Genomic DNA, 27,608 nt, shown 5'->3' on the forward strand with positions numbered 1-27,608 from the left:
ACAGTTTATAAGGTTTGCCTGTGGACTAAGGGATTAAAGGTCTTAGTTTCCATGCAGCATGGCTTTTTGGCTTTTTTCATATAACGACTGATCCACTGAAATGCCTTCGTTGTCAGTAGCTCTTTAAAGTGTACTCACACCTTCAAAAAATAATAAGCAAAACAAAAATGACAACACTGCTCACATTCCCATGAAAATTAAAAAGAAAAAAAAGACAAACTTTCATCAGGTCTCAAAAGACAGCAAGTTTTAGAAACCCACTAGCCATTTGCCTCCTCCTGGCAGCTGGCAGCGCTGGCAGAGGCACCTCTGCAGGTCAGAGGCTGCACAAGCTAAAAGGCTCTGCAGCTCTTACCAAAATTACCAGGGCACAAAGGAGGTTTCGGGCTAGATTTGGGAGAGGGGATGCCTGGAACAGGACTTGGAAGGGAAGATGGAGATGGGCCAGCTATATTTGTAAGGTAAAAGGCTCCGTAAGGGTGGGGAAGGACATACAGTGGAAGAATTTTATTCTTCCCAGCTGGGAGCATACAGTGGGATTAGTCACGTTACTCTGCAAAGTTCAGCAGGACTACACTGATCTAAGTACAGTAATCCTCATTTTGCACTAAGCATCTGCACATGGCTGAGTGCCTCTTATCTCCTTGCATTACCCAGGTGTTTGTTAGACAGAACAACCTGCCCAGCCTGCCACAGGGCTGGCAAAGACAGCACCCAAGCAGCATGCAGCTGTCTCCACCCTCATAAGGAGAATATATAATATATATATTTATTTATTTATTTTAAGGGCTGAATAGGCTGCTTTGAAAGAAAAGCCCTCCTTTTTTTGTGACAGAGCAACAAACAGAATATTCAAAATGATAAAATCTTTTTTTTTTTTTTTTTTTTTTTGCTACTGGGAGCTGATGGAGCTTAACACTTCTCCAGCAAAGGGGCAATCAGCCCTATGGTATTTAAGGCATCTTGTAACGGCAGGAGGATTTTAATCCCTCAAGTACGGGAAACCAGGAAATGGCTGTAAGAAGATGAATGTCATCCATGTGCAGACAGCCCGAGAGGCAACTTAAGGCCAACCACTGCCTTGTAATGACACTCAGGGACGTGTATTTTAGTGGTGGTGCTGAAGGAAAATTGTATTTTATTAGAAAATTGTGCTCCAAAAGTAACTCCAAACAAGCAAAGGGAAAGCGCGTATACGTAGCTAAAAGCATTTTGCTTCCTTTCATCCACCCAGTTCATGTGGGAGCTTTTTAAACCCAGCCAGTTCTACAGTTCAGGAAATTGGACAATAACCTCCAATTAAAGAAAAATCATTTCATGTTTATCAAAGGATCACTTCAACCACAAGAAAAGCAGATCACCTGAGGCAGAATGTAGGAGCCAGGGAATATGAAAGAGATCAGCTATCTACAGTGACTTCGTTTGTTTGCATCTAGAGGCAACAAGATGGGTGGTCCCCACCAAAGTGTGGTTGCACTTTGAGCAGCTTTTTTTTTTTTTTTTTTAATTATTTTGTTTTAGAGAAAAAGAGTAGTTACTAGCTTCATAAGCTTTAACTGGCTAGCCAGAAAGAAGCATGAAAGGCTTCTGCCAATCACCCCTGCTCTAATAAGGATGCAAAAGAGACCAGCCAAGCGCTGAACAAACCCAGTAAACCAGCACAGAGCTCAGGGCTGACTAGGGCACGGCTACAGCCGAAGGTGGGGGAAAGAAAAGGCGTCCGGGCTGCCTGCGATCTTTTAAAACAAAAATACATTTTTGAAACTTTTAAGATAATTAGACACAAGTTATTTTTATTTTAAGAATTTGCGAAAAGGCATAAACTATTTTTTAAATTGAGGGAAACTGCCAGTAATGTAAAGCTTAGTAAAAACAGTAATCCCTGATACTATGGAGGGAAGGGGGGAGGCTACAAAGGAGATAATCAGAAAATGCAGAGCTGGCCAGGACAGGCACTCATCCTCTTCAGGTAAAGCCCTTCTGCCAACGTGGGGAGTTGGGGGGAAATAGGAAGAGAAGGAGAACCACAAAGGAGAAAAGTAAAACAGTAAAGCTGGCCACAAGGCAAAGCTAAAAAGGTATGAGGACTGGTTCCATGCCTTTCACAAAAACCTGGATTATTAACGCAGAGTTCAGCTAATGAACACACCAACGTTTAGGAGATGTGCAGCATGGGACAGCTCAAGAATTACATTACGTGTGTTTCAAAAAAGGTTAGACAGAAGGGGACTGTGAGCCAAACCATTTAAGTAATCTGAAATGCAGGCAGCAGTGGCAAAATAGCAGCTCTCAGTAAGACAGGGGATGATTACTTTGGGTTTTATTGTCACCCAACAGTTGCAGTTACAAGCAGTAAGTGCTAGGGGAACGTTATCTTTAAATAAACTAATCTGGTAGCACGTGATTTATTGTGAATAAACTGATCAAGTCTTCAGAGTTGGATGCTCTAACTCACAGCTACAATCTGAAAATACAAAACAAAGTGATTGAAACAAGTCTCTAAAAAAGCTCTTGGGGATTCCAAGATTGAACGCAGTTCTGCTAGTTTATCAAAGTGGTTACAACTGCAACTCCCCCAAATAACAGGGGCAGGGGTGAAAGCAGAGTATGATGTAAAAACTCAAGAGACTGGGAAAGCAGAAGCCCAGAGTGCTGGAAGTAGCCAAGATGCCTGCAGGAAGGCATCTCACCTTCCTAGGAGGAACATAAGGTTTCATGCTTTTTAATCAAAAATGAAAAGGAGACCGTACCACGTAACCTTTAGCAATTAGGACACTCCGTGTATCAGGTTCACCTCCTTGGGAGACAGGCACCCCAGAACTAAACCACAGTGCTAACGTTCTGCAATCATAGAGGCCTCCCTGGGCACAAAGCAAAAGTGCATCTTAGCAGAGAGCTGCACAGAGCAGGAAAAGGAAATACACAAGAGGAAGCGAGCAGTTATCATGCCCACACCTCTCAAGCAAAAAGATTATGAAACCGTTCCCTAATTACCTCCAGACAGAGCCAGCCAGGTTGGCAAAACACCACTAAGAAAGCATAATGCAAAAAGGCATGACGCAACCTGGCTCACAGAGCACGAAACGGACAGGGGAGCACTCACGTGGTCCCCTCCACGAGCAGGGAAGCGAGGTCTCAGCTCCAAGGTGGCAGCCACGCAGGAGTAAATACGGTATCATTAACCAGCACCATTGTGGTTGGGCTGGGAAATGGGGACAGGCTACAGCCAGCGTGGCCAGGAGCAGCTGTCAGTCTCCTCCCTTCTCGCAATTTGCAAAGTGGAAATTATTCCAAGTCAGCTGCTGAGGAAAAATAACGGGGGGGAGAAGGAAAACTCAAGCACACAACCAAGAGTCGCAAATGAATGAGCTCCCATTAAGACTGACTGGGAATTGCCTGTTCCAGCAGATATCCGAGCAGAATAAGCATTCAGCAGAGGTTGTTTTGAAGAGGCCACTCCTAAATTGCTGAAAGGAAATCTGGCATGAAAAAAAAAAAGAGGTCAAGCGCTACAGAGGTGTAAAACAGCTCTAGTGGGGTAACAGGAAACATCCCGATCAGTACAGCCTTAAAATTCTATTCCAACATCCTTTTCTGCTGCTATGCTTTCTTTGAAGCATACTAGAAAAGGCAAGAACCCAGCCCCAAAACCTGCATTTACAGCAGGTAACAGATTAGGGATGGCATGCATGCAGCTCCCCAAGTGTTTTGTCAGGATTAATCCTCAGCCCAGCTCTTACTGCTTTTCTTTCACTTGCTATTTAAGCCTAAGATTTAATGATTCTTTTCTCTTCCAAAAGATTCTGTAGCTTCAGGAGCAGCAAAAGCCAGGGAAGTCTCAGCTGACCACAGAATAGCTTAGGGCCAAAGAAAACAACTGTGGGAAACCAGTTCCCCCACTGGCGCATCACCATCAAAAAAGAACTGGTATTTTTACATTAGCTGCATTAGTGTCAAGGGATTAGCCTCTGAGCAACACAGAAAGATGTCAGCCAGTTACAGCACGCTATTTCCACTATTGCCCTGACACACAGACGATTATCCTTTAGATTTTATAACAGGTATGATCATTAGCAGTTAGAGCCACTAATAATCTCTACTGTTAGAGGAATGCTGAAAAAATGTATTAGGCTCTTTGCATACACGTCAGGGGATCCAGTCTGTACTGCAAACATTTTGCTTCGTGGCTGAAAAGCTAACCGTCCCGTTCAGAGACCATTTCTGAATTCACACAGGCACAACAAGCAAGAAATATATATCCTAACAGAACATAACCAGGGGTAATCACAACGGTACGGAAGACACAGGTCAGCTGTATTCATACGTGGCTTCCATCGTTGCTGGAGCACCCAGATAGAGACCCACAGAAGGACTGTGCCCAGCCTGACAGCGTTACACACACCCAGCAGCAAGCTGCAGGATCAGAGACACCCTCGGTAGGTTTCATTAAAGATCTGTAAGCACAGGGCTAAAATTAACCCAGAGCTACTGAGTTAATAAACGTTCACGCTGCCGTAGCCTGACTCCCACCCATCATCTCCTAAATACAAGCGCTGTGCATGCTGTCCTCAGCTCTGCAGTATCATCAGTCTGTTCAACACTGCTTACACTGAAGGTACGTATCGATGCACAGACTGGGTCAAGCATGTAACTAGCTTCTTCATTAGAAACTGAAAGACAGCAGCAAAGCATGCCAGTCGGAGCTTTAGCATGTTTGAGGCTTTTATTTATACCAGTATCCCATACACTTCGCTGTGCTTGGTTAAAAAAAATGAAGTTGTGATTTTTTACGCCATGCTTTTTGAATATCAGCTACAAAGGAAAAAAAAACAAAGTTCAAGACAAAAATACTGATTTATGAGCTATTTAGATGCCTACAGGTAGATGGCATGGAAACTTTCAAAAGCACTACTCCAGATTTTTTAAGCAGCTACGCTGCTTTGTAAATCTGGCTCTGTTGCTAGCATTGCCTTTTTTTATTGCCATTATTAGAAGTAATTGCAACGACTGTGATATAATGAACAATATTGACATGTTTTAAACCTCAATTGCAAGTATTGACTATTGTCTTTCACACAATACTTATAGCTTGAAAAGAGAACAGTAGCCAGGCAATTTGGAGTACTTGTGCCTCTTGTCACTAAGAAACAGTGGAGGACAAATAACAACAGGCAAACGAATGGCAGAAGGAAGCTGCCGCATCCCAACCAGTGGGACTCGGGGCTGTACCGTCCATCTGCAGTTTCCACGGGACACGACTTCAGCCAGTGCCACAGAATCCTCTGTAGGAAAGTCCTCGCGCAGAGAGCAGCTACGGAGCTCCTACTCACTGCTGCTGAGGTCTCTTGAAGGGAGCAGTGCCACCATTTGTGACAAAAGCGTATCTGGAGCATTAAGATCACCTTCCGGCTGTCCAGGATCTTGGCACTGCATCCGTGATAGCATGACACTGGCCCAAGCCCTGGTGAAGCGCGCTCTGCTCACTGAGCACTGCCACTCTGCTGTAGGGTATCACAGCTAGGGACACACGGCAGCCTCCTGGAGCACCTGAGTAACTTTGTCCTGGGTGATTTAATCTGAACACTGAATATAGGGGCAAACTATGTCTGTCACTCAGAACAAACAGCAAGAGTAGAATTTCTAGAGAAGAAGCCCTACAAACAGATCGGGAAAGCAAGTAAAGAGGGGAGGAAGAACTGAGATATGAGCCGCAATACTTTTACTCTCTGGTGTCCAGTACAGACAGCACCCTGCCTAGCAAACTTAAAGGGAACACAGAACGCAGAGACAGAAGTGAGCTGTACCTCCTGGGCAGAGCTAGGAAGACACCGCCTGGAACACAAGGTCAGGGCGGTAACAGGTTTGCTTTAATGCTGCACAGGAATCTCCAGCCTGTGGGGATGAACAGCTATGGATGACAGACCAATGCTCTCCGGTGTAGGCGTGATGTACAAACCTGACTACTCGCAGTCCAGCTTTGCACAGCCATCCTTGAAGATCGAAAGATTGCTCTACAGCATTTTCGTGCATTAGCCGCCTTCTTAGACAAAGATAAAAAGCTCATTCTCTGTAGAGGGGAGATCCTGCACAGGGAACAGCAGCTTCTGTAGAAGCCAAACCCTCAAATTACGGCAGTCCCTGCATGCCCGTAACTGCAGCTACAGGATAGGAAGCCAGCAGCTTCTACTACAAGAACCCCAACATGGTGTAACTTCAGCCAGGTGTGCTTAATTCTCCTTGGACTATAGGGGCAAGTTACTACATAGCCCTAGGTATGCTAATTTCAGTTATTCAGATGGAAATCACAGCAGGCCCCTTAAGTCCAACAGTTGACAATCCAGTTGGAGACTTGCCAGTTTTATTTAAAAAAACAAAACAAAAAAATTAAGATCTAGCTTTCCATGGTTCTGCTAGTTTACTTCCCCCCCACACACACACACTTTAAACTGCTGATGTTTTAAATTAGTTATAAAGTCAAAGCAGCAAGAGAGCACAATGTCAGAAAACAATTCCCTGGAAAACCTAATGCGTTCTATTCACTCAGAGACTGCAGATTCTATGAGACAGGTGCCACAGATCTTCATGTAGGTCCACAATAGCCTAACTTATGGACCAAGTCATTTTACTTGCCTAGAGAAGATGATGGATATCCAAGAGGGAACAGTAATCCACATACCACAGATAGTGGTGAGCAAAAGCTGAGCAATCTTTCTTATAAGGTCTTTGGAGCATCGTGGGGCATTCATTCATCACGAGCAGGAGAAACAGCTGTGCCCACCAAAAACATTCAGATTCTGATCGTTCTTGAAGCTACAAGGAGCTCTTGCAACCTGTGGCTAGATGGACATGGAGGTACAGGTAAGGAGAGTGGCTAGGCCAAAGCCTCCAGCAGGACCCGAAGCAGAACTCTGGCCCACACCAGATGTGTTAAGATCAGCACGGAATCGTGGGGTCACCTGGGAAGAAAAACCAAGGCTCCTAAGAATAAAGGACTTCTCATTCAGGATGAGCAATCCACAGGTGCGAGACGGCCCCACCACAGGCAAGTGAGCCAAAAGAGAGCCAAAGCCCTAGCACCAAAGGGGGAAAAGCAGCATGATGGGGACAGCTGACAGAAAGCTGCAGACCTAGCAAGGCTATGCTTCCATGCACCCTACGTACCAACAGAGCAACGGCCGGTACCAGTGGTATGCTAGCAGAGACCGCTGGGACTCCTGGAGAACAACCAGCTCCTTGGCAGGCGGGATGGATCACACAGCGCTTTGTTGTTTCTTTCCAAGTACAGAGCAGATGACCAAAAAGGTGTTTGAGTCAACAAGCTCTTCTCAAAGTCCGCTCTGACAGGCGAACACAACCCAGAGATGAACTGAGGCCTCTTCTGCTCTCCCCTCCTTTTGTTTTTTAACCCCCCACCAGCTCCATTTGAATGAGAATGAATTCCACAGAGCCGGTGCCAAACCTTGACCAAGCCTCAAGGGAAATTGCCAAGATGACAAAGATGAACACAGGAAGGGAGCAGCACTCCTGAGGCACCCCAGGCTTCTGTTCAGGATGGCTGATAACCCAGAGCTCCAAGCAATCAGGCATTTCATCTTGCCATGGGCCGTGCAATCACTTCAGCAGGGAACAGCAACTAGAACAAAGAGGTACTGCTAGGGCAAGAGGTGTATGAGCTTGGGTGCTTACAGTGCATAAGTACCATGCTTGTCCAGATTCTGTACGAGCAGGCACTCCAAGAATATCTCCTTTTTATGCACAACAAACTTACATTGGCTTAGAATAACTGACACCGCAGGTTACCCATGTTACATGTTACACATACAAGCACATACAGTTCTACATTAGGAGGCACAACTGAAACATCTGATTTCACTGAAACACAGGGTTTACAGCCATCTTAGTTAAGCACAGTTTGGAAGAGTACTATCTGACCCCATTTTAAATAACTAATGCCTCTTGTCTGGGTCTTCAGCATTTAGTACACGACATATACTAATATTAAAGGAAGCACTGCTATAGTCTGTTTCTAACACCTGTTCTTAAGGTAACAAGGTACATGAGGTATGCATGGGGTTTCCTCCTTCCCCTGCCACTAAGCATTAGGGAATCCATGTGGATGAAAGTCTTTGTGAATGACAGCCACAGGAAACCAAACTCCAGCTCTGCTGCTCAATGAACCACTGGTTTTTAGCCAGTCCCAGACTGCTAGAGAATACTGATGCTGCTTCCTTCACAACCCTCATACGTCTCTCAGTTTAGCCCACTAAGTTATACTCATTACCAAAAAGTACACAGCAGGTTTGAAGCCTCATCCTTCCAAATTCTAAAACTCTTCGTATTTACATGAACTACACAAAGGAACTACGGGAAAAGTGGAAATGAAGCAGTTCTGAGATGCACACAGTGGCTTGTCACCGAAGAGAAGTCAGACATAGCTTAGTAACTACACTTGCTTCCATACTTAAGAAAGATCCAGACAAGTCGATACCAAGTCCTTGGAACATGTGTTGCTGACAATATTGAGAATGACATCACAGCTGAAATCATACAGGTTTAACTTTAACAGCAACCTAAAAAACCTCTTGGAAGCCTTTGTATTAATCACAAAAGAACAAGGGCGTCACTATAGCTTATTAAAAGAACACAGAACCACAGCCTTCCTGGATTTTTCTGAAAAAAAAAAAAAAAAACAATAAAATTGAAACCATCATCATCTATTGCTAAATTTCATATTTAACTGAAGAAACAAAGGTGTGAGGGGAAACTCACACTATAGAACTGTTGCCTCCACAGTTTTATGTCTTAGACCAACCAATCCTATACTATAAACTTCATGAGGTCTTCGAAGTTGTGAAAGGGGGTGATGGAATCAGCATCACCAGGAATATGTAATGCTACTATTCCTAAAAACTGGTGTTTTGAAGTCAGGTTTTCTGGAATTATCAACACTTTTGTCAACAGGAGAACATCTCCCTCACTAAGATCCCCAGAAACTATGGGGGACTTGCACTTAAAACCACAAACGCAATGACCGAGGTTTGGTTGGCTTTATTCACACAGATCTACCCCATGATGTTCGGGGGGAAGCATAACGAACACAGTTTTCAAAGTGGATATTGTTTAATCTTGACTACCTGACAGTATAAACACGCTGCACAAGTATGAATATCTTGTAACTGGAATAAAGCGAAGGATCAGGATTATCAAACTTACGTAAGATTTAAATAAACACATGCACCTCTATAGAAATCACAGCTGGTACAACCACACGAGCACGGATGAGCAGGCAGTGCTCCTCGTGGTACAGAACCAGAAATACAGATCTAGCCAGAGAGATCGAGCATCAGAACCCAGTTACTCCTCTACCAGATGTGCACAGCATGCCGAGTCCCCAGCACTGCAGGGCCTACGATACCGCTGTACTGGCGATAAAACAAAGTATCTGAAATCTCAGGGAAACCCTTTGAAAACAAAAAACAGGTGAAAAAACTGAACTTCCCTCTGTTACTCAGCTAAAAGTTTTCACAAATACCAGTATGAGACTGCTAACCCTGCAAAAATGGCAAACAAAAAGGAATGGATTTATCTTATCTTTGATTCCTCACTGAGGTCCTAATTCTGCATTTTCATATCAGTTCATATCTTTATTACAGTCCAACATTACAGCAACTTTCCTTAGAGTAAATATACTTATGCCCACAGAAAGTCACTGTCCAAGTGCGTGTGACCGCTGCAAATCCAGCGCTCCAGCAAAAACAAATGAATTCTTCAGACAAACCCTTCAGGAGTGTTTTAGCTAGCAGCAAAAGCATTTTTAGGAGTAAATGTTTCTGTTACAGATTAAAGATAGTTGCTTTGCAAGCAGTATTTAATTAGTCAAGCCAGAACATTTTACAGCTGTTTTTCTAAATTCCCTCACAGACTGATTCTTCTTTCATATCCTGCTCTCGACCTGCATTGTCTCCCTTCCCTTAGGCAGATAAAGGTACTGTGTTATTGATCAAGCAGTGCCCGTCAACAACACTTTGCTAAACGAGCACAAACAATCTCCAAAGAGTCACTGAATCTTTCAAAGTGAACTAGTGAACTCAAAATATTGCCCTGTACACAATGGAACCTGTTTTATAAACAAAAGTTCCACCACTTCACTATAAAAATGAAATTAACCAAAAAACACCCTCCCACAGATGTAAAGAACAAAAGTAACGCAGACGTAATTTTATGCATCTATACTATAGTGACTTATAGTGATACAAGAAAGGTATGTAAATTTTTTGTCAAAAATTCACATCTGCTTTAGAGAAACAAAGTGATCTGAAGAACAGGGATCATCCAAGTAGACTGAAACAGTCCCTGACCTTTTCTGTGCCCTGACTAACCTTCATGAGAGGGGAAAACACACCTAGTGGAGGGGGATACAAAGGAAAACTAGCACGAACTACAAAATACAGAAAATGTTGTAAGGCTGGATAGCACTTCCTATTGTTTGCTAGTTTGTCATACTTCTAAAAAAAAAAAAAAAGTCAGTCACAGCTGAAATAGCACTGAAGACCACTGTCACTGATGACTTTTTAGGATCTGGTTTCGCCCCAGCCAGCAGTTATAAGATGCAGCCATGACATACAGAACTTTGCTCTCAAAAGATATTAGTATCATGCAATAAACATTAAGAAGCTTGTGAAATGCAAAGATACAATGTTGAAACTTACAGTATTTAACAAAATCCTTCTGAAAATCTTTCCTAGAGTTGACAAAGGCTCTTCCTCTCTCAGTTCCAACTACAAATACGTCTGTTTCATATACAGCAATACAGGCCACTTCTGCCTTGGACTTGGCAAGTTCTTTGCACTGTAAAAAGAAAAAACAAAAATGTTTATAATAATAAAGTATAGTCAATAGAACGTATGTGGAATCATTTAAAACAGTTATTACTTCTGCTGCCAGCATTCACATCTCAAAAGATGCTGCAAGTAACATCACATCAACCATCAGCAAAGGATAATTTATACAGTTTGGAGTACTTTCCACAAGGAATCTGAAAAGCACTGTAGATACACTTAGCGAAATTAGCTTCATCTAGACCCAGAGATTGCACTGTTTCTAATTAAAATGATTTAGTCTCTCTTGGAGATTATTACTTCACCACTAAACAATCATATTGTCTTATACCAACTCCAGCTTTCAGCAGGGTGTACAGGAGTCTCGTTCTTTCACAGCACACTTAACACAAGTTGTGCTGTTTTAGTTGCAAGCAGGAAGGACTGCCCACAGTCTTTGTCCTGCCGGCGGTGCTCTGGCTCAGGTGGATTCCTCCAGAGCAAGGGAAAGATCACACCCTCCCTGCACACGTGTAGGTGTGTGCTGCTGGGAGAAACCGCTGGCAAGGAAGCTAGGAAACTTACGGTGCAAGGAGACAGCAAGATCCTGAGAAAGTTAGGGTAATCATCAAGAAGCGATCATAAAAAGTCAACTTTTCCTAGGAACTCAGAGTTTGCTATAACCTAGAAAGACACGGTAGTTGCTGCATGAGATGAAGCGGCAAAACCTTTAGGAGCTGATTATACCCCTTGGGAAAAGGGGGTTTGAAACCAATTCTCTTATACAGATCCCATTCAAAGTTTTATTGCTAAGAAGAAACAAGAAACACCACGCAACAAAAAACAAGACGACTGCTAGCATGAACTTCCACAAGCAAGCAGAGCCACAGGAAGCTGGATAGCACACACTAAGGAACAGATATAACATTACACTCCAGCTCCCTGGGGGGAGGCAAGATATTGCTGTAATCTTGCACATGCCTAGACAGAGCTGTGACACAGCTGCTCAGCTCGCCTACTAACCATTGACTCAAGTGCCGACATGAGGAACGTAACCACCATCCTGCTTTCAGAGGAGTCCTCATCGTGGATGGACACTGCTGGCGCTGTAGCTTGGGCCATTCTCCTCCTATAAAATCAAACATAAAACCTGTTCAGATACACAGAGCTGTGCAAGAAATCTAAGCCCTCCCTCATGCAAGAGAAGAAATATTTATATATTCGAAAACCCAGAACCACCCCCATGAGCAAATATGCGGGTGAAAGTAACAGGATCAAGTGTTCGCTCTTCTGTTCTTTTATACTTTCTGCTGTTTCATCCAAAGTGGAAGCTAAACATCTGAAAGTTAAAATGCTGTGCCATGCCTAGACCAAACACCCTTTGTGCCTAGAAAGACACATATTAACTGATTGGACTGCGAGAGTTCACAGACGTGCTTAGAAAGAAAAATCAGTGTAAATTCAGTCAAATAGCCAGAGATGAAAAACGTTGGAATTAACGGTGTGATAAAAGGATCGACAAAAAAACAGTTGTGGCACAGGTATTAGAACAACTCCCCTGTAATTTTCAGTACAAGTTCATCACTGTCTCACTCAAAACAACCCCCTGCCCCAAAATCACGGCCTCAAACTACAGTATTAGCAACCAGAACAGGACATTTTATTTGTGTATTCATCAGTTGCAGGATTAATGTCATAGCTAAGAAGTCCCAATTAAAGTGCTAAAATTAAAAACCAAATTTCAGGAGTGACAGAAAAGATTTAAACCTATTTTATGTACACCAGTCAGGACTTTCAACTTAGTTGAGTAATAATCAGGACTCATTTATGCTTTTGTTGGCAGAACTGTCTATAGACAGCAATGAATATATTGAGAAGGAAGTTTTGACAGCTGCTAAGAGCACGTTTTGCTGTTGGAATGGTGCAACCGATGTTTACATGTACCTAATGCAATAAGCTGACATGCCTGCAGGAGGAGAGAAGTCGCAGCGTGGAGCTCTGCTCAGCTCCATGCACCTTGAGAAAATCACCTAGAAGTCAAGGTGAGATAAACGAGACATTTCACAAGAGGCTGACAGCACCTTGCTGCTCCTGCAGAACCTGGGCTCGCAGCACAGCTCGGGTTCTCCAAGGTGATGTGCATGCTGTGAAGTGTGCAGGCATGTCAGGGCAGCACGAATAACAACCACTGCAGGTGATAATACGTGTACACATTGGAAAAATGGCATCGAGCTGTTCCTTTGAGAGGACTCAGAGCGCTTCAGAACAGAAATTAGGGGGTGGGGGACCCTGCAGCACCAACGGCACAAGATAACAGGTTGGACTAGGTGATCTTGGAGGTCTCTTCCAACCTAAATGATTCTGTGATCCCAGCAGACATCCAGCAGCCCTCTGACTCTCCAGACCGGCCAGCGAGGTTTAAACAGCTTCACAGCTGGGGATGAACTGCAGCCAGGTAACCTGCAGCTGTCTGAGGACGTCTGCAAGGAAAGAGAAATGCTGGCACCTCTCGCAGCCCGGAGCTGACAACAGGTCCTGCCTGAGGCCAAAGAGCTGAGCTTGGGGACTGAACGCAAAGGAAGACCAACTGCTGATCACCCCGATGACCAGGGAAGGCTGCCAGGAGCTGTGGGCAGGCCAGCGGGGCTGGGGATGTGGAGGCAGACGGGATTACCGCCCGCCAGAGGAGGGGGAGCCGCTGAGGGATGGCCTAGGGACTGTCAGAGGTGAAAGGGAGACTGATGTGACATCAAAATCCGTCTTCACGGAGTTTGGGACCCAACAGAGTTCCCAAGCTCATCTTCGGAACTCTTTGGAGTTAGCATGTTAACTAGGATTTTGTACACCATGGTAGATTTTTGACGATATAGCAACAATCCAATATAAAAGATGAAGCCCTTCTCCCATGCCAACCCGCGGCCTGATGCGGTTGTTCTGGTCCCTTTAACACCCCCTAAGCCAGCAGGGGCACGCACACACGCACCTAGCCCCTCCTGCATGGGAGAACTCAGGCTGGGCACAACCAAGGACAAGCTCCTTCCCGCTGTGCACAGGCACCGCTCCAGACGAGAGGCCAAAGAAGTTCCCGGGATCACTCCCGGGCCGCAGCCGCACAGGGGGACGCCGATTATTGCGGTTACACGGAGCGGGCTGTGGTTCAGCACCCCTAACGAACCTGGCTGCGTTTCCAAGCTTGGATCCTCACGGCTCGTGGCACCCCGTGCAAACGCTTTGGGGTTGGTACTGAGCGAGGTGTTACACGTGTATGACACAAAAAGGCCAATTTAAACACCATCTGAGCAGCCAGAAGCTGGCTGCCTGAGCACTCCTATGTAATGCACCTATTAATCACGTATTACTAGCTGCTCTGGAAGATTTTTTTTAATATTGGTATAATTGCCCCTAAATCCTTTGGCTTTACGGTGCCAAGATGAACCCCTGTCCAAATCAAGGCCTGTAAAAACGAGCAAATCATTACAAAACACACTGGTAGAGTACCAAGGATGTAGCATTTAGCCATTCCTGCCCAATGAGAGGGTCACCGTGACACAGAGCAAATAAACCCATGTTTTCATTTCACCACGAAAAAGACAGACTAAACCCAGTAGCTTTCAGGAAGCCAAATCAAACCAACACGCATCCCGCTCCACGTGCTTCCTGCTGGCTTCTACTTTTGAGAGCCAAAAATTAGGAATACTCAGGGCAAGAAAGAGCAAAACCACAAGCCAATTTCCATCTTCCCTGGGCTCACACAGAGGCACACGTGCCAATCTTGTTAAAGCCACCAGTAACGGATACTCTCTCTACCAGTTGCTTGCCAAACACACAGCACACAAAAAAACAAAAAGTTGAGCTTTATGAAGAAAAATTATTATTTAAGGATATAAAGAATATACACTGGAGAATAATGGAAATATGAGCCCAAAATATGTTTTTCAGAAGCGTTTTTACTTTTCACCAGACGTAATGCACACGGACATTCCCAAAGCAATCCATCTGTGTGTTGTCTGCTGCTCTCTGGAAAAGCAGCCGTGGAAGCCAAGCAGCCTCCCCCCTCCCGTACCCCAGCAGGAGCACTGAAACAAACCCCACTGCCCCGACGGGGAGGCACCGAACCCCAAAACACAGCTGGGCACGAGCCTGCTGAACGCATCCTTACGCATGGCTGCCGAAGACCCGGGGCTCCCCTGGGGAAAGCAGCCCGGCTTCTGCTGCCTCACCGCGGGCTGCTCGATATTGAAAGAATTATTTCTAGTACAAGAGCACGCATTTCATTCCAAAGCTGGAACGAGAAGGAACACAAAGAGTACATTACAAATCTAACTGGAAGCCAGGCTGCTGCTTGGCTCTCACTGATATCTATCCCCTGGCTTCTCTGCCTTCTGGGCCGAGGCGTCAGCGCAGCACGCTGACCTGCCCGAACACCCGCCTGCAGAGGAAGGGCAGGAGGCTCCGTCTCGTAACTGCACAGATTAACGCTCACGAGCTGTTAAGCGCAAATGAATCTTGTTAAACAGAACTTGGCCCAAAAAAAAAAAAAAATCTGATATTTTTCCCTACAATATGGTTCAGTGATCCTGTTTCAGAAGAAGTGAAGCCTGATGTTTCTGAGATAACCTAGCAAAGAAACCACCAGGATGGAAGCTGCTGCCTCCCCTTTGCATGCGGCTTCCCAGGTGACATCCACCCTCACTGCAGCACCCATGGGTGAGAAGGTTCTCTGACCTAAGCCAACCAGTTACGATGACCTCTTTTTCTTGTTATGTCATTAATCTTAAAATTATACAGATACTCTATAAGCAAGAGGCTTGGGTTAATTGCAGCCACTAGACCGCTCCTCATGCGGACTGGAAACAACAAACAACAGAAGGGCAGCCGGCCTGCGCGACACCTCGCCCTTCAGGTACACCACTGGTTTTTGGAAGGAACTATTTCCACCAGCCATAATCCAGCAGGAGCAGGAGGGGAGGATGTGGGCACCCCACACCCAGCAGGCTGCACCTGCTCGGGCTTACCACTGGCCTCTCCAGACAGAGGTTGGCTCCCTTGGAGGCACAGCCCTGGGGCAGCAGGTAAAGAGCAGCACCAGGTAAATACGCACGGTCAGCTCTTAGCTAACATTGAGCCCAGGCTATTAACTGCCCTAAAAATAAATAAATAAAATAAATACATCACTCTCAAGCAGAGCCTAGCAGCCTTAACGTGCCAGGGAGGCTCCGCTCCCTGTTGCTTTTCCCCCCAGCCTCTTATCTGGAGCAGCTGCTACAGGAAGAGCCTGCACGTGGTGGTTACAATCACCCTTCTTACACTCCTTTTGCTCACTAAAATTAAGTGCGCTTACCCCTCTGCCACGCTGCTGCCTGCCCTGGAGCACAGACACAGCCCCAGCACCAGCCAGTTCTGCCCAAGGAGCGGGCTTCTTGGTAAACCTGCGATCACCATTCGCGCACGACACCATTCGGAGCTCAGCAACGCCGACCCACTGAACACAGCAGCCGGGACACTCGCTGTCGCCATCTCAATCCGCCTCCCCCCACGGGGATTTAACCCACGGCAGCAGGACCGCTGGGACGCAGCGCTGAGGGCTTTGCATCTGGGCTCACCCCAAGCCAGCCCCACAGCACCGCTGGCAGCACCGCGTCCCGCTGCAGGTAACAGCGCTGCTCAGAGTCACGCCGCTCGGAAATGTCAGCTTGCTGGAAACCCACACGCTGCCCCAAATCCCTGCTGGGGCCTTCAGGGATTTAAGTTTTCATTTCCCCTCCTCTGAGGCAGCAGAAGGGCAGAGTAACAGAGCCCCGAACAGTTCCCCAGGGGAAACACCGGGTGCTGAGCGCACCCAGCTCTCCAAGTGCCAGCAGTGTTTTGCTGGGGCTGGGATGGAGACGTGCTTCGTTACACAGCTCCAACCCCCCCCCCCCAAAACCACCAGGAATTAATTTCCACTTTTCTTGGTACTTTGATGACACCCAGCCACGCGTGATGGCGTTTTACCAGCCCAGGAGGCCTGCTGCCTCCGCTACTTGAGAGCCATTGAAAAATGAACCAACTCCAACACCGCGTACTTTAACTGCGCCTCTGATCCCTCTCATTCACAAGATTGAAAAAAGATACTTAACCTTGATTTTCACCACTTCTGGAGATTCTGCTATAGACCAACATGTAACCGTGAAGTTTCAGACGAAATCAAGAAGCAGCACCTAACCCCACTGCTCACAGACAGGCACATTACTGGGTTTGGAGGTGTTAGGAAACCACAAACATCAGGCTCATTTCCGTATTAAAGCCAGGCCCAGGGAACAGTTATTTTGTCTTTAGGTATGCGATGTCCTACAGCAGCACGCAGGCGCTCGTGAATTACAGCTAAGCCATGTAAACAACATGAAATATTAATCACAGCAGGCCTGACCGTCTGATAATTCCTGTCTTTACCCATTTTACTGTATTTAGGAAACATGACGATGATGCTAAATAACTACTGCTTTAGCTCCCCGTGTCCACCAACACTAACACCACGTAACATCTGGGAAGTTAATTAGTCTGAACTCCAATGGCATTATAACAAAGGTGGTGCTGGCATGTTTTCTAGAGCAAGAAGCGGGTGTGCTCACTACAGCAGGCTGGCCCTTGGGATTTCTGTGTTGCACTGTAAGCAAAAGCCCCAAAATAATTTCAGGGCAAACCAAAAATCCCTTTAACTCTTGGGACTCCCACAAAGAGTTAACCAACACGACACACCCAGCTGGGCTTTAACACCTTGTAAGGAACTGGAATTAGCTGACAGCAGCACGTGAAGCTCACCATCACACGGCAACAACCAGTCCCCTCCGCCTGGCCATCAGTTCCCCCTGTGTCTCCCCCTTATTCCTGTTACTGTATTTAACTGAACGCCGATTTCCATGGGACTGATGACATTTGCCCTTCCCCTAAACAAAGCACGTGTGTCAATGCTGTTGGAAATCTCTCCTCGCCTTGCTGACAGGATCTGAGGCCAGGAATAAAGGTCAGTGCCACAAGGAAGAGCTCGGGAACGCCAGCAGCTTTCTGCCAGGAGATGATGCACGTGCAGCCCTCCCAGAGCGGTGGGTGGTTTGGCCAGACCCCTGCAGAGCCGCTCGTGTCCTGGCAAGTCAGAGAACAACCGGCAGCCTGTTACTGGGATGCGCAGGGGACAAACTCCTATGCCATCTAATTTACTTAATAGAATCACTGATGTTTTTTATTAAGTGTTCTATGCACGTATTTTATTTTGATGGCAGAGTTAAGTGCGGATGAGCACAAACAGGTGTGTTAGAACAGCCTAAAGCTGCTCCTTATGGCAAGGTATTGACCCCAAGGTTTATACACACGGGCAGCAGCACAGGCAGGTGATTAGAAAGGATCCTAGAATCATTAAGGTTGGATCCAAGATCCTCTGGTCCAACCACCCCCATACACCACTGCCACCCACCAAACCATGTCCCCAAGCACCATGTCCAACCTTCCCTTGAACACACCCAGGGACGGTGACTGCACCACCTCCCCGGGCAACCCGTCCCAACGCCTGACCGCTCTTTCTGAGCAGAAATGTCTCCTCGTTTCCAACCTGAACCTCCCCTGGCGCAACCTGAGGCCATTCCCCCTGAACCTTCCCAACACAACCTGCGGCCATTTCCCCCCAGCCCTACCACCAGGAGCCCCCCCCCGGCCCCGCCTCATTTGCATGTCACATCTCATTTGCATAGCCCCGCCCCCCGCCCTTCATTTGCGTACCCCCCGCCCTCACCCAATCACCACCTCCCCTCGCGCAGCCCCGGCACGTGCGCGCCCCCCCGCCAGCCAATGGGTCCCCGGGGAGGGAGGGAGGGAGGGAGGGAAGGGGGGGGGGGGGGCGGGCGCGGAGCTCCGCCCCCGCGAGCGGCGCTGAGGGGGGCGCTGAGGGGGGGGAGGAGGAGGAGGAGGAGGAGGACGGGGAGGCCGCGGCCCCCCCCCAGCAGCGCCCGGTGCCCCCGCAGGCAGGGGGCGGCCTCTCCCCGCAGGGAGCCGCGGCACCACGGCCCCTTACACCCCCACACACCGCCCCGAGCCCCTCACCGCCCCCTCGCTCGCGGTCCACTCACCGCTGCCGGGCTCGGGCAGCCCGCTCCTGCTGCCGGTCCCGGTCCCGGCCCCGCCGGCTGGAAGCGAGGAGGTCGAGGCCAGCGGGCGGTCGTCCCCGGAGGCGGCGGCGAGGGGCTGGCAGGGCCCGGCCCCGCGCGTCCCCCTCACGGTGTCGGGCTGAGCCCAGCGCCGCTCCGGGGGAGGGGAGCAGAGACGGGGGGGCAGGTTTTTTTGTTCAACTTGCCCACGCTGCGCATGCGCAAGCCGCGCGGGGGCCGCTGAGAGTTGTAGTTCTTCTTCGTACGTGCCGCCCGTCACCACGCAGGGCGGTGGGCACGGCGGAGGACTACAGCTCCCGGCGTGCCCCGCGCGGGGAGGGCCGGCCCGACCCCAGCGCCCACAGGGGGAGCGCGGCGCCGGCCGCTCGAGCGGGCAGCGCGGGGGGGGTCTGGGGGGAAGATGGCGGGGGGGTGCTGGTGCTGACGGCAGGGACCGGCGCGGTCCCTCAGGCTGTCCCCGTCGTGCCTCAGCCCCGCTGTCAGCTTTTACCTCAAATTCTCCTAAATGCTGACGTTTTTGTTACTTTCTTCTAATAAGTACGGCTGTTGTGTATATAAAGCTAGCAGCACTCTGGAAACGCTAACACTTCTTGTTGTGGTTGGTCACGAGCAGCCCCAAACACTCAGATTTTGGGATCTCACCAGCCCGTTATGGCTTCAGGCTGCACGCAGCGAGTCCGCCAGTGCCGATCCACAGCACGCAGTGGCTGGAGGCGTCGTGGCTCTCGGCGGTTCCTTGCCAACGCTCTAACAATTTATGGTGTGGGGAAGTGGACAGAAGCATGTGCAGCGGCCTGACAACAATAAAAAAAAATCACAACCCACAAGCAAACCACCGCTTTCATCACCACCTGAACCTAAACCAGAAGATTTTGCCCTGCGGCACTGGGGTGGTTCCGTTTTCAGCTCTTGTGCAGGGAAGGGCATAATCTCTGGCAAAGGACTGTAATCAGGAGGGCAGGAATAACTTCCTAAACTGCCACAACTATTTTCTGAGGGAATGCATCAGCTCTCTTTCCACTTGCAATGTCCTTATTAGAGGTAGCCATTACTCCAGGGTGAGCACATGTTAGCATCTCAGCCGTACCAGACTACACACACAGCCCTGACCGGTGAGGAGACACGGGACTGTGGCTTGTTTGCTTTTGTGAAAGGTTTACTTCACCCCGATGCTGGCAACTTTGCCCTGAAAGAGGGCAGAGTAACAGGGATCTGCTCAGCAGCCCAGCTGCAGGCAGTAACGTACACCTGGGCACTGAGGTATTTTAGCTAGCACAGGAGATTTTGACAGGTAACACCTCATTTCTTACAGATTTAGATATCCTAAGAGGTCCCTTCCAACCTCAACCGCTCTCTGATTATGGGAGCGATAGCTGGCAGCTGCTGCCTGCCTGGTTCACTGGCTACCACTTCGCCCCTCATGGGAGTGGGAATTGGGTATTTCTCAGGGACAGGATCCTTCCCACTCCTCCGTATCTGTCTGTACCACCTGACCCAGCCACATGAGCTGTGGGGCTGGGCACCCTTCAGGAAAAAAGGGATGCATAATGAGAATTGAGTCATGCTTTATTTGGAATAATGTTTACCAATTGTGGTTACAAGCCGACTAACTGAAAAATTAGTTCCTTAAGGCTTCTATATCCATCAGAGACATTCGCTGGATGTTGTAAATCAATGCTCAGAGTAGGAATATCTTGTATGTTTTAGTAGCTACAGTAATTAACAACTGTAACTTATTACCATGGACCGCAAGAATCTCTCCATCAATTCAGACCCTGGAAATCCAAGCAGCTTCCTTCTGAAAAAAAAGACATTGAACTCAACACACAGCCTCCGTGGATTATTACCGGCAGATTCCTGAATTGATAGTTATATAGAAACATCTGACCAGTTCATCTTGATATACTTTCCAGGCTTAAAATTCAAAGGCAAGTCTTCTGGCAGAAAATACTTTTGTCTAAATTCCTTGGTTTAAAGCATTTTGTATCACTTTGCTTTTCCCTCTACTAGTTAACCAGCTAAGCTTCAACTACAGATTGACCAAGAATTTCACACAGCAAGGCAAGAAAAACATTTCTCTTAAACAGGGCAGCCAGACTGTAAAAACAAACTGTTAGAAAAGAGAGGTAGAATCTAGAATTATTTTTATCATCGATAAAATAAAAAAAAAATCCTATTTGAAGTTCATAGTTTCCTTCTGAAAACAAATTGAGACCAATACATACAGTTTTTGTTTGATTGGCTGATTTTTTTTTAAGCTTACTCATTAGTTTTGGAAATTATTCTGTTTCATCCCCAGAAACATGCATTATTCTCTTTAACACTAAAAAGAGTTAGGCTGTCTTTAACAGCAGGCTTTGCTTCAACACATGCAGTGAGTTACAAATTTAACCTCCAGCTAGGCAGAGTGTAGGGGATTTCAGTCAGCTCACACTTCAGATTTCTATGGGTAAATCTAAATATTCCTGACAACTTACATCGTAACATCTAGCATCTGAGACCGAAAACCTTTGTGTGTGCCTGTTGAAACTACTGAGTCCTTAAAACCTGGGGGAGGCGTGATGGCGAGCAGAAGCCAGCCAGATCCTCGCTGCTCCCCATAGAGCTGCTTCTCCAGGCAGACGCATTCTGCCCTGCACAACTTCTCGGGGGCTTGTTACAGATTTGATCCCAACTCTTTCCACAGGTATTGCCATTTATTTGCCTCAGGTTATCAGCCTGGGTGTTTTGCCATCTTTCTCTCCAAACAGCTTTGTTTCAGGATTCACAGCATAACCTTTGGGCAGAGGAGAGGAGGGAGGCAGACTCAGCCCATCAGGGAACAAAACCAGTGCAGAGTTATGTTGTCTTTTATACTCTGTGCAGAAGATCACTTCACTGTCTGGACAATGTGCCTCTCTGTCAGTCCCTGAGAGCACAGAGTTCAGAGCTCCCTGCTGTGCAGTGCTTCTGTTACATCTAGATGTAATGTCTTTTCTTCTCCCAAGTTATTATTTTTTTAAATTTCAATTCCAAAACCACTATGGCTCCACAACAGCCAAAAACAGCAACATACTCTACATTTGAGAACACTGATGCAGGATGGACCAGAACGGGACCGCACTGCTGCAGGCCACATCTCTGCAGAGCAGAGCTCCAGGCATGCTCATCCCATGTGCCTTTACTCATTTTCCTTTGCTCCAGTTGGCTCGATTCCTTCGCAGTTCTCTTTCACTGAGCTTTTCCTCTGTTAAACAGTAAGTAAGGACATCCTGTATTTTCACTTGAAACACGGTGTGCACAATAAGGCTGATGAACACATAGGCAGTACAAATATTTGGATGGTAAGAGCACAGACAGTTTTCTCCGAATGCTTGCTGCTCTGCCCTCAGTTAGGGATGCTCTGGGGCATTCAGCAAGGATGGGGCAGCAAACCCCGACTCCAGGGTGCTCTTGGTTGTCCCTCTCCAACACATCTGCCTTGCTGTCCCCTCCAAAGTGATGACCTTAACTCAGGAGCCTCCCATTGCCATTGGTTTTAATGTCTCTATAAAACCCACCAAGCAGGCAGGAATCCTGCAGTGGCTCTTGTGCTGCAGTCTTTCCAAAGAAGGAAGCATTTTAAAATCATTTGCCTTTTGTGACAGAGGATTACAGTCATAGTAAATATGCACTGCTCTAAATATCAGGATTAACAACAACAACAGCAAAAACTAACTCACAAAAAATAACCAAAGTTGACACATCGTCTGAAGCTGCAGGTGCCAGCAATAGGTCCTGGGGACTTCTAAATGCATCTCTTTCAAGCACAAAAGCAGTTTCTTCTTAGGAAATACATGGCGGATCTGTGCAATGAGATGCTTGGATGAGCACAGCAGTAAATGTGAACATCGCGTGGTTGTGCCTCGTATTCAGCTGGTGCCGCAAACTTATTGAGACAAAATTACTTATCTTTTTTTTTTTTAGTTATTAGGAGGAAATTAGATTGGGAGTTTGCCAACAAGGCTTTATCATCTGAGGTTGGTTTTTGTTTTTTGTTTTGCCTGTTGTTTCCTCCTCCATGCTCCTCACCAAGCCACCTTTGCCAGCAGAATCACGAAGCCTAGCCCAAGCTACTGACAAACAGACCACAATTTTCTCCTACATGTTTGATACAAAAACCCGCAACACCCAAGTTGGAAGAGGGATTCTTGCACTTGTTTGCTATAAAGGAAGGAAGACCTTTCTAATGACCTCCATTTCTAGGAAAAAGGACTTTGGGAGCTTTTTTTTTATATATATATTACAGAACTATTTTGTTGGTAAATTGTAATATGTATGTTTATGTATATGCACTTATACCAAAGACAAATAAATAACAACAAAACCAACAAACAACTTCAGGAGCCACGTGCATCCAGTTTGTTATTTCAGCCCTTCTTCCCCATGCATGTTCCTACTTTATGAGCTCACAGGGATGGGGATGGCAGCCTGGCTGCCATTGGGGTCACCTCTTGGGCTCCCTGACACCTCGGTAGTGCTGCTCTACCTGGGCCTTCTCCCCTCCCCACGTCTCCTCCCAAGGGAGCTGAGCCCACCCGATGCAGAGGTGAAGCAGCTTAGGACCAAGCGCAGAGTGGACGCTCCTACAGCGGTGTCAGTGCCACCTGCCTCGGTGCCTTCCCCAGGCAAACCCCTTTATTTAGTTTTGGGATGAACGTGCTCGGCTGTCACTATTACTTACCCGCCTGCCGATCCGTTGGCACTTCTGAACATCACTGACTTAGTGCATCCTTATTGCCAATTAGTCTGCACTCTATCGACATTTGGGCGTGAAGAAGACTGGCATTTTATTTTACTTTATTTTGTTCTGGCTGCAGTAGAAGACTGATTTACTGACGCAGACATCAGCAGCACAAACAGCAGCTTAAAATGAGTCGTTAACATCATTAGAGCAAGGGTCAGGCTGATGGCTGCAGATGAGGTCTTTGCTGAGGATCTTATCTCAGCCTCAGAGCTCGCGGTCAGCTCCCCCAGACCAACACTGCTCCGGCCCAGCCTACGCGGGGCTTTGTGAGAGAAGTCCTCTGCCACCCCATGGCAAAGCAGTGATGGTGCTGCCTGTGGCTGTTTTCTTAATTCCCTCATTAATTTCCAAATGGATCGCATTGATTCAGTCAGGGATAAGGGGGAAGGACGCTTTGGAGAAGCTGAAGTGGGACAGGAGAGGCCACCATCACGAGGCACCCGACCGCAGGGCTCCCAGTGACAGCCAGGCCCCAGCGAGCAGCACTGGTGCTGCACAGCCCCACGCAAGGGCTGGAAGTGATCCCTCGGTGCTCACCCAACACAGGACCCAAGAGAATCAGAGCAATGGGCCCAGAGCAGCTCTGACTCCTCAGCTCGGGTTCAGTAGGACCAGCACAAACAGAGGCACAACCAAAGGCGCCCACGTTGCCTCCCCCAGCACAGGCCACCTGCGTCCCCCCCAGCTCAAGCCCCTGGAGCAGGGCAGCCAGGCACACCTGCAGGTGCTTTTTAGAGCTGGAAGATGGAGAAGAGCAGGAAGCTGCCATGAAACAAGCCTCCCTGCCCAGGGTGAGCCCTGGGTTACACAAGCACAGCCTAGGGGGCCAGCCAGCAGCACAGGGGACACCACAGCGGTTGTGCAGAGCAGGACAAGCACACGCAATGCTTTCTCCAGACACTCTCCCAGGAGGTTCCTGTCCCCATGGGCCTTACCAGCCTGGTAGTCCTCAGCAGATCTTGCTGCCAGGCTTCTCCAGCCTCCCCTTGAGCTCACAGGCTTTCCACAACACCCTTTGTCACTACCCAAGATGATCCTTGAGGAGCAAGCACCTCCACACCCCTCAGAAACCTCCTGCCTCAGCCCTTCCCAGAGGGCTATTAACGTGCAGGTTAACGAGGAGCCTCGTTGCCCTCCTGTGGCACACAGTTGCCACACAGAAAGACTGTCTGGCAGTCTTTCTGCCCCTTTCCCAATGGCAAAGCAAGGCAAGGGCTGCCTGGCGCCGAGCCGGCCATGTCCCAGTCCCGGTCCCATGTGCAGGTCCCAGTCCCACCACGAGGGCCGTGGAGCCACCTTGGTGAGGCTGCTGCAGAGCCTGGGCCTGTCCCACCTCAGAGGACCCTCTCCCAGGTCTTACCGAGTGAAAAAGTACCACAAAATTTTAATGATCCCAGGGTTTCATTGCACTTAACCCCCTCCTTCCCCAAAACCCACTGATGAAAAGATATTAATCTTAGCCTGAGTTCAGTTAGGCCACATCCCTCTGCCTCTGTACCCCATGGAGCTGTTAATTTGTGTCCAAGGCAGCTGTTTCAGACGTGCATTTAACAAAAAAATCGTCAGCGTCCTGGAGAAAGCACCCACGTTAGGACCATGGACATCTTGCTATGGGAACGGTTTTCTTCTGCCATGCGTGGTCCTGTGCACCGGCACAAAGCGCGCCCCAATGAACTCTTCAAAAATTGAAAATAAATAAATAAATAAAAATACAACCAAAGAGCTGCTTATCTGGGGTAGGGAAGCAACAAGACCTCTGGCGTGGCTGCAGTAGTGGTTTGCGACACATTCGCCGTCTCCCTGCAACATTTCGCAAAGCGTTCGCTCACAAATGGATTCGGGGCTCTGAATGGAGGCACAGATGCTGTTTATGCTGTTCTCTAGCATCTCGTTGCACTATACTTTTTAAAAATGATTTGAATCAAAGCGCTCATTCTTTAATTAAACTTCATTTAGCTGCCATCTGCCTGGGATCAAAATGGCTTCATGTTTTGCAACTCTTAATGAGGATTGTTATTGGATTTGTAAACACATAAACAACAACAAAAAACCCCACCAAACTCTTTGAAAAGTAATAAATGAGGAACGCGGCTTAAGTGTTAAGATCTGCATCTTCATCTTCTAATTGTAACCGAGTGCATCCCATTCAGCAGATAATCACGTTACACACAAAAACCGGGTATAAAAATACCCTGCAACTGGAGGACCAAGGGGAGGGAAGCTCGGGAAATTACGGCTGAGGGAAAACAGTAATAAAGTGAGATCCGGCGTTTTGGCAGTGGGAAGGGTCAGCGCCGCTGGTTCCTGTGCAAGAGCAGGCACCGGTGGTGGGAGTTTCTTACTCCGGTCCCGGACAGTGAAAAGGAGGTGCTGTGACCCTACAACCCCCTGAAATTACAGCGGAAAAGACTGCTATTCACTCCCAAAAATATAAATGTTACCTGAACCCAGCAGCTTCAAAACCCAGCCTGGACGTGGCGGCAGTGCCAGCCACAGAGCATCCTGCCCCACATTGGGCAGGGCTCGAGCTGCCCTGTGGAGTGGGGTTTTGGGGCACGGGGAACCCAAATTAATTAATCAATTTAGCCAGCTTCAGAGCAGGGGATGCTGCAACTGGATTTGGGTTCAGCAGGACCCTAATGCACCTGGCTGGGAAAACCAAACAGCCCTGCCATCTCCCTTCTCACCTTCCTTTTTTTCCCCCCACCTTTTCTAGCCTTTACGACTGCATTAAGCTTTCCAAATTAAGTCATTATTCCCCAGTGTAGCTCTGGTGCCCTAATTTAACTCGGCTGCCTGGATGCCCCTGCCTTCAGCAGCGACTCAGTAATCCAGCCCCACAGCCCGCCCCGAGCCTGCCCCACTGCTGCTCACGGCCACGGGTTGGGGCAGCACTGGAGACCTCCGCTCATTACCGAGCCTCTCCGCCGCCTTCGGTGGTCATGAATGAGGCCTTTTAACTGCAAAAAAAAAAGAAAAGTCAAAATATAATGAACGTGCCCTCCCAGGAGACACCTCCTCAGGGCGGTTTGATCTGTGAGTAAGCCCCTTTCAGACGTGTTGGAAGAGAAAAAATATATTTTTACCTCTGAATCATGTTTCTTTGTTTCCTAATTGGAGATGCCACGGGTCTCAGCATCAGGCAGAAACATAAAAGACTTCAGATTTTGCTGCCGACTGTTCAGATGTCAAACTGTATGTCTAATTGGGGTCACTGATACAGCTCTTTGCCCTTCTTTAGGCTGCTGGCTTTGTGCCTTCTCCTATGTTTGTTTGGGCTTTTATTATCTCATGCGATCATTTGCATCTAACTCCACAGCAAATGCGAGTCAAGAAGAAGGAAATAAAATTGCAGCCGCTTTGAAGCAGCTCCACCCATGCTCAGAATCCTCTGGTGGCACGACAAGCCAAGGATTCAGGCAGACTGAAAACCCATAAAACAAATAAAGCAGCACGTTACACTCGTTAAAGTCATCATGAATTTGATCTCTCCATCTGATACCATCCTCTTCCTCCTGGAGCACATCTGGATGCTCAGGGAGCAGCTTTGCTCTGTGGGAAACGCTGTGACCTGTCCTGGAGCCTGCAAGGAGCCTGGGCTGGGCAGTGGGTATTGGGGCACCGACTTCTGCACAGAGACGTTTCTTCTTGCTGGCTCCTTACACCACCGAGCATTTGCTCTGGAAACATCTCACCTGAGCACAGCTCTCAGCACACACAAGGCACCGATTAAATACCTGCAGCGGTAATAACGGTGATCGGCGACACCAGCTTCTGCTGCCAAGATCTGCTAGCAGAATTAAGGTAAAATTGTGAAAATTTCAACTAGCATCCCTCAGTTTACTGGGTTACATCATCTGGTTCGCATGGTGCACAGAGCAGCCCACG

At 47.7% G+C, this 27,608-nt stretch overlaps 1 protein-coding gene across 1 annotated transcript in view; it reads right to left on the reverse strand.

Annotated features, from left to right (window-relative positions):
- Positions 1-13,145, reverse strand: part of GTF2I (general transcription factor IIi) — a 67,489-nt gene extending 54,344 nt beyond the window's left edge. The window contains 3 exon segments of the mRNA XM_050714825.1: positions 10,710-10,848; positions 11,841-11,946; positions 12,899-13,145. Of these exon segments, the coding sequence (XP_050570782.1) occupies positions 10,710-10,848; positions 11,841-11,946; positions 12,899-12,960 (307 nt within the window). The 5' untranslated portion in view covers positions 12,961-13,145.
- Positions 13,146-27,608: the final 14,463 nt, after the last annotated feature.

This window comes from Cygnus atratus, chromosome 20 (assembly GCF_013377495.2).
Source record: "Cygnus atratus isolate AKBS03 ecotype Queensland, Australia chromosome 20, CAtr_DNAZoo_HiC_assembly, whole genome shotgun sequence".
Classification (NCBI taxonomy): domain Eukaryota; kingdom Metazoa; phylum Chordata; class Aves; order Anseriformes; family Anatidae; genus Cygnus; species Cygnus atratus.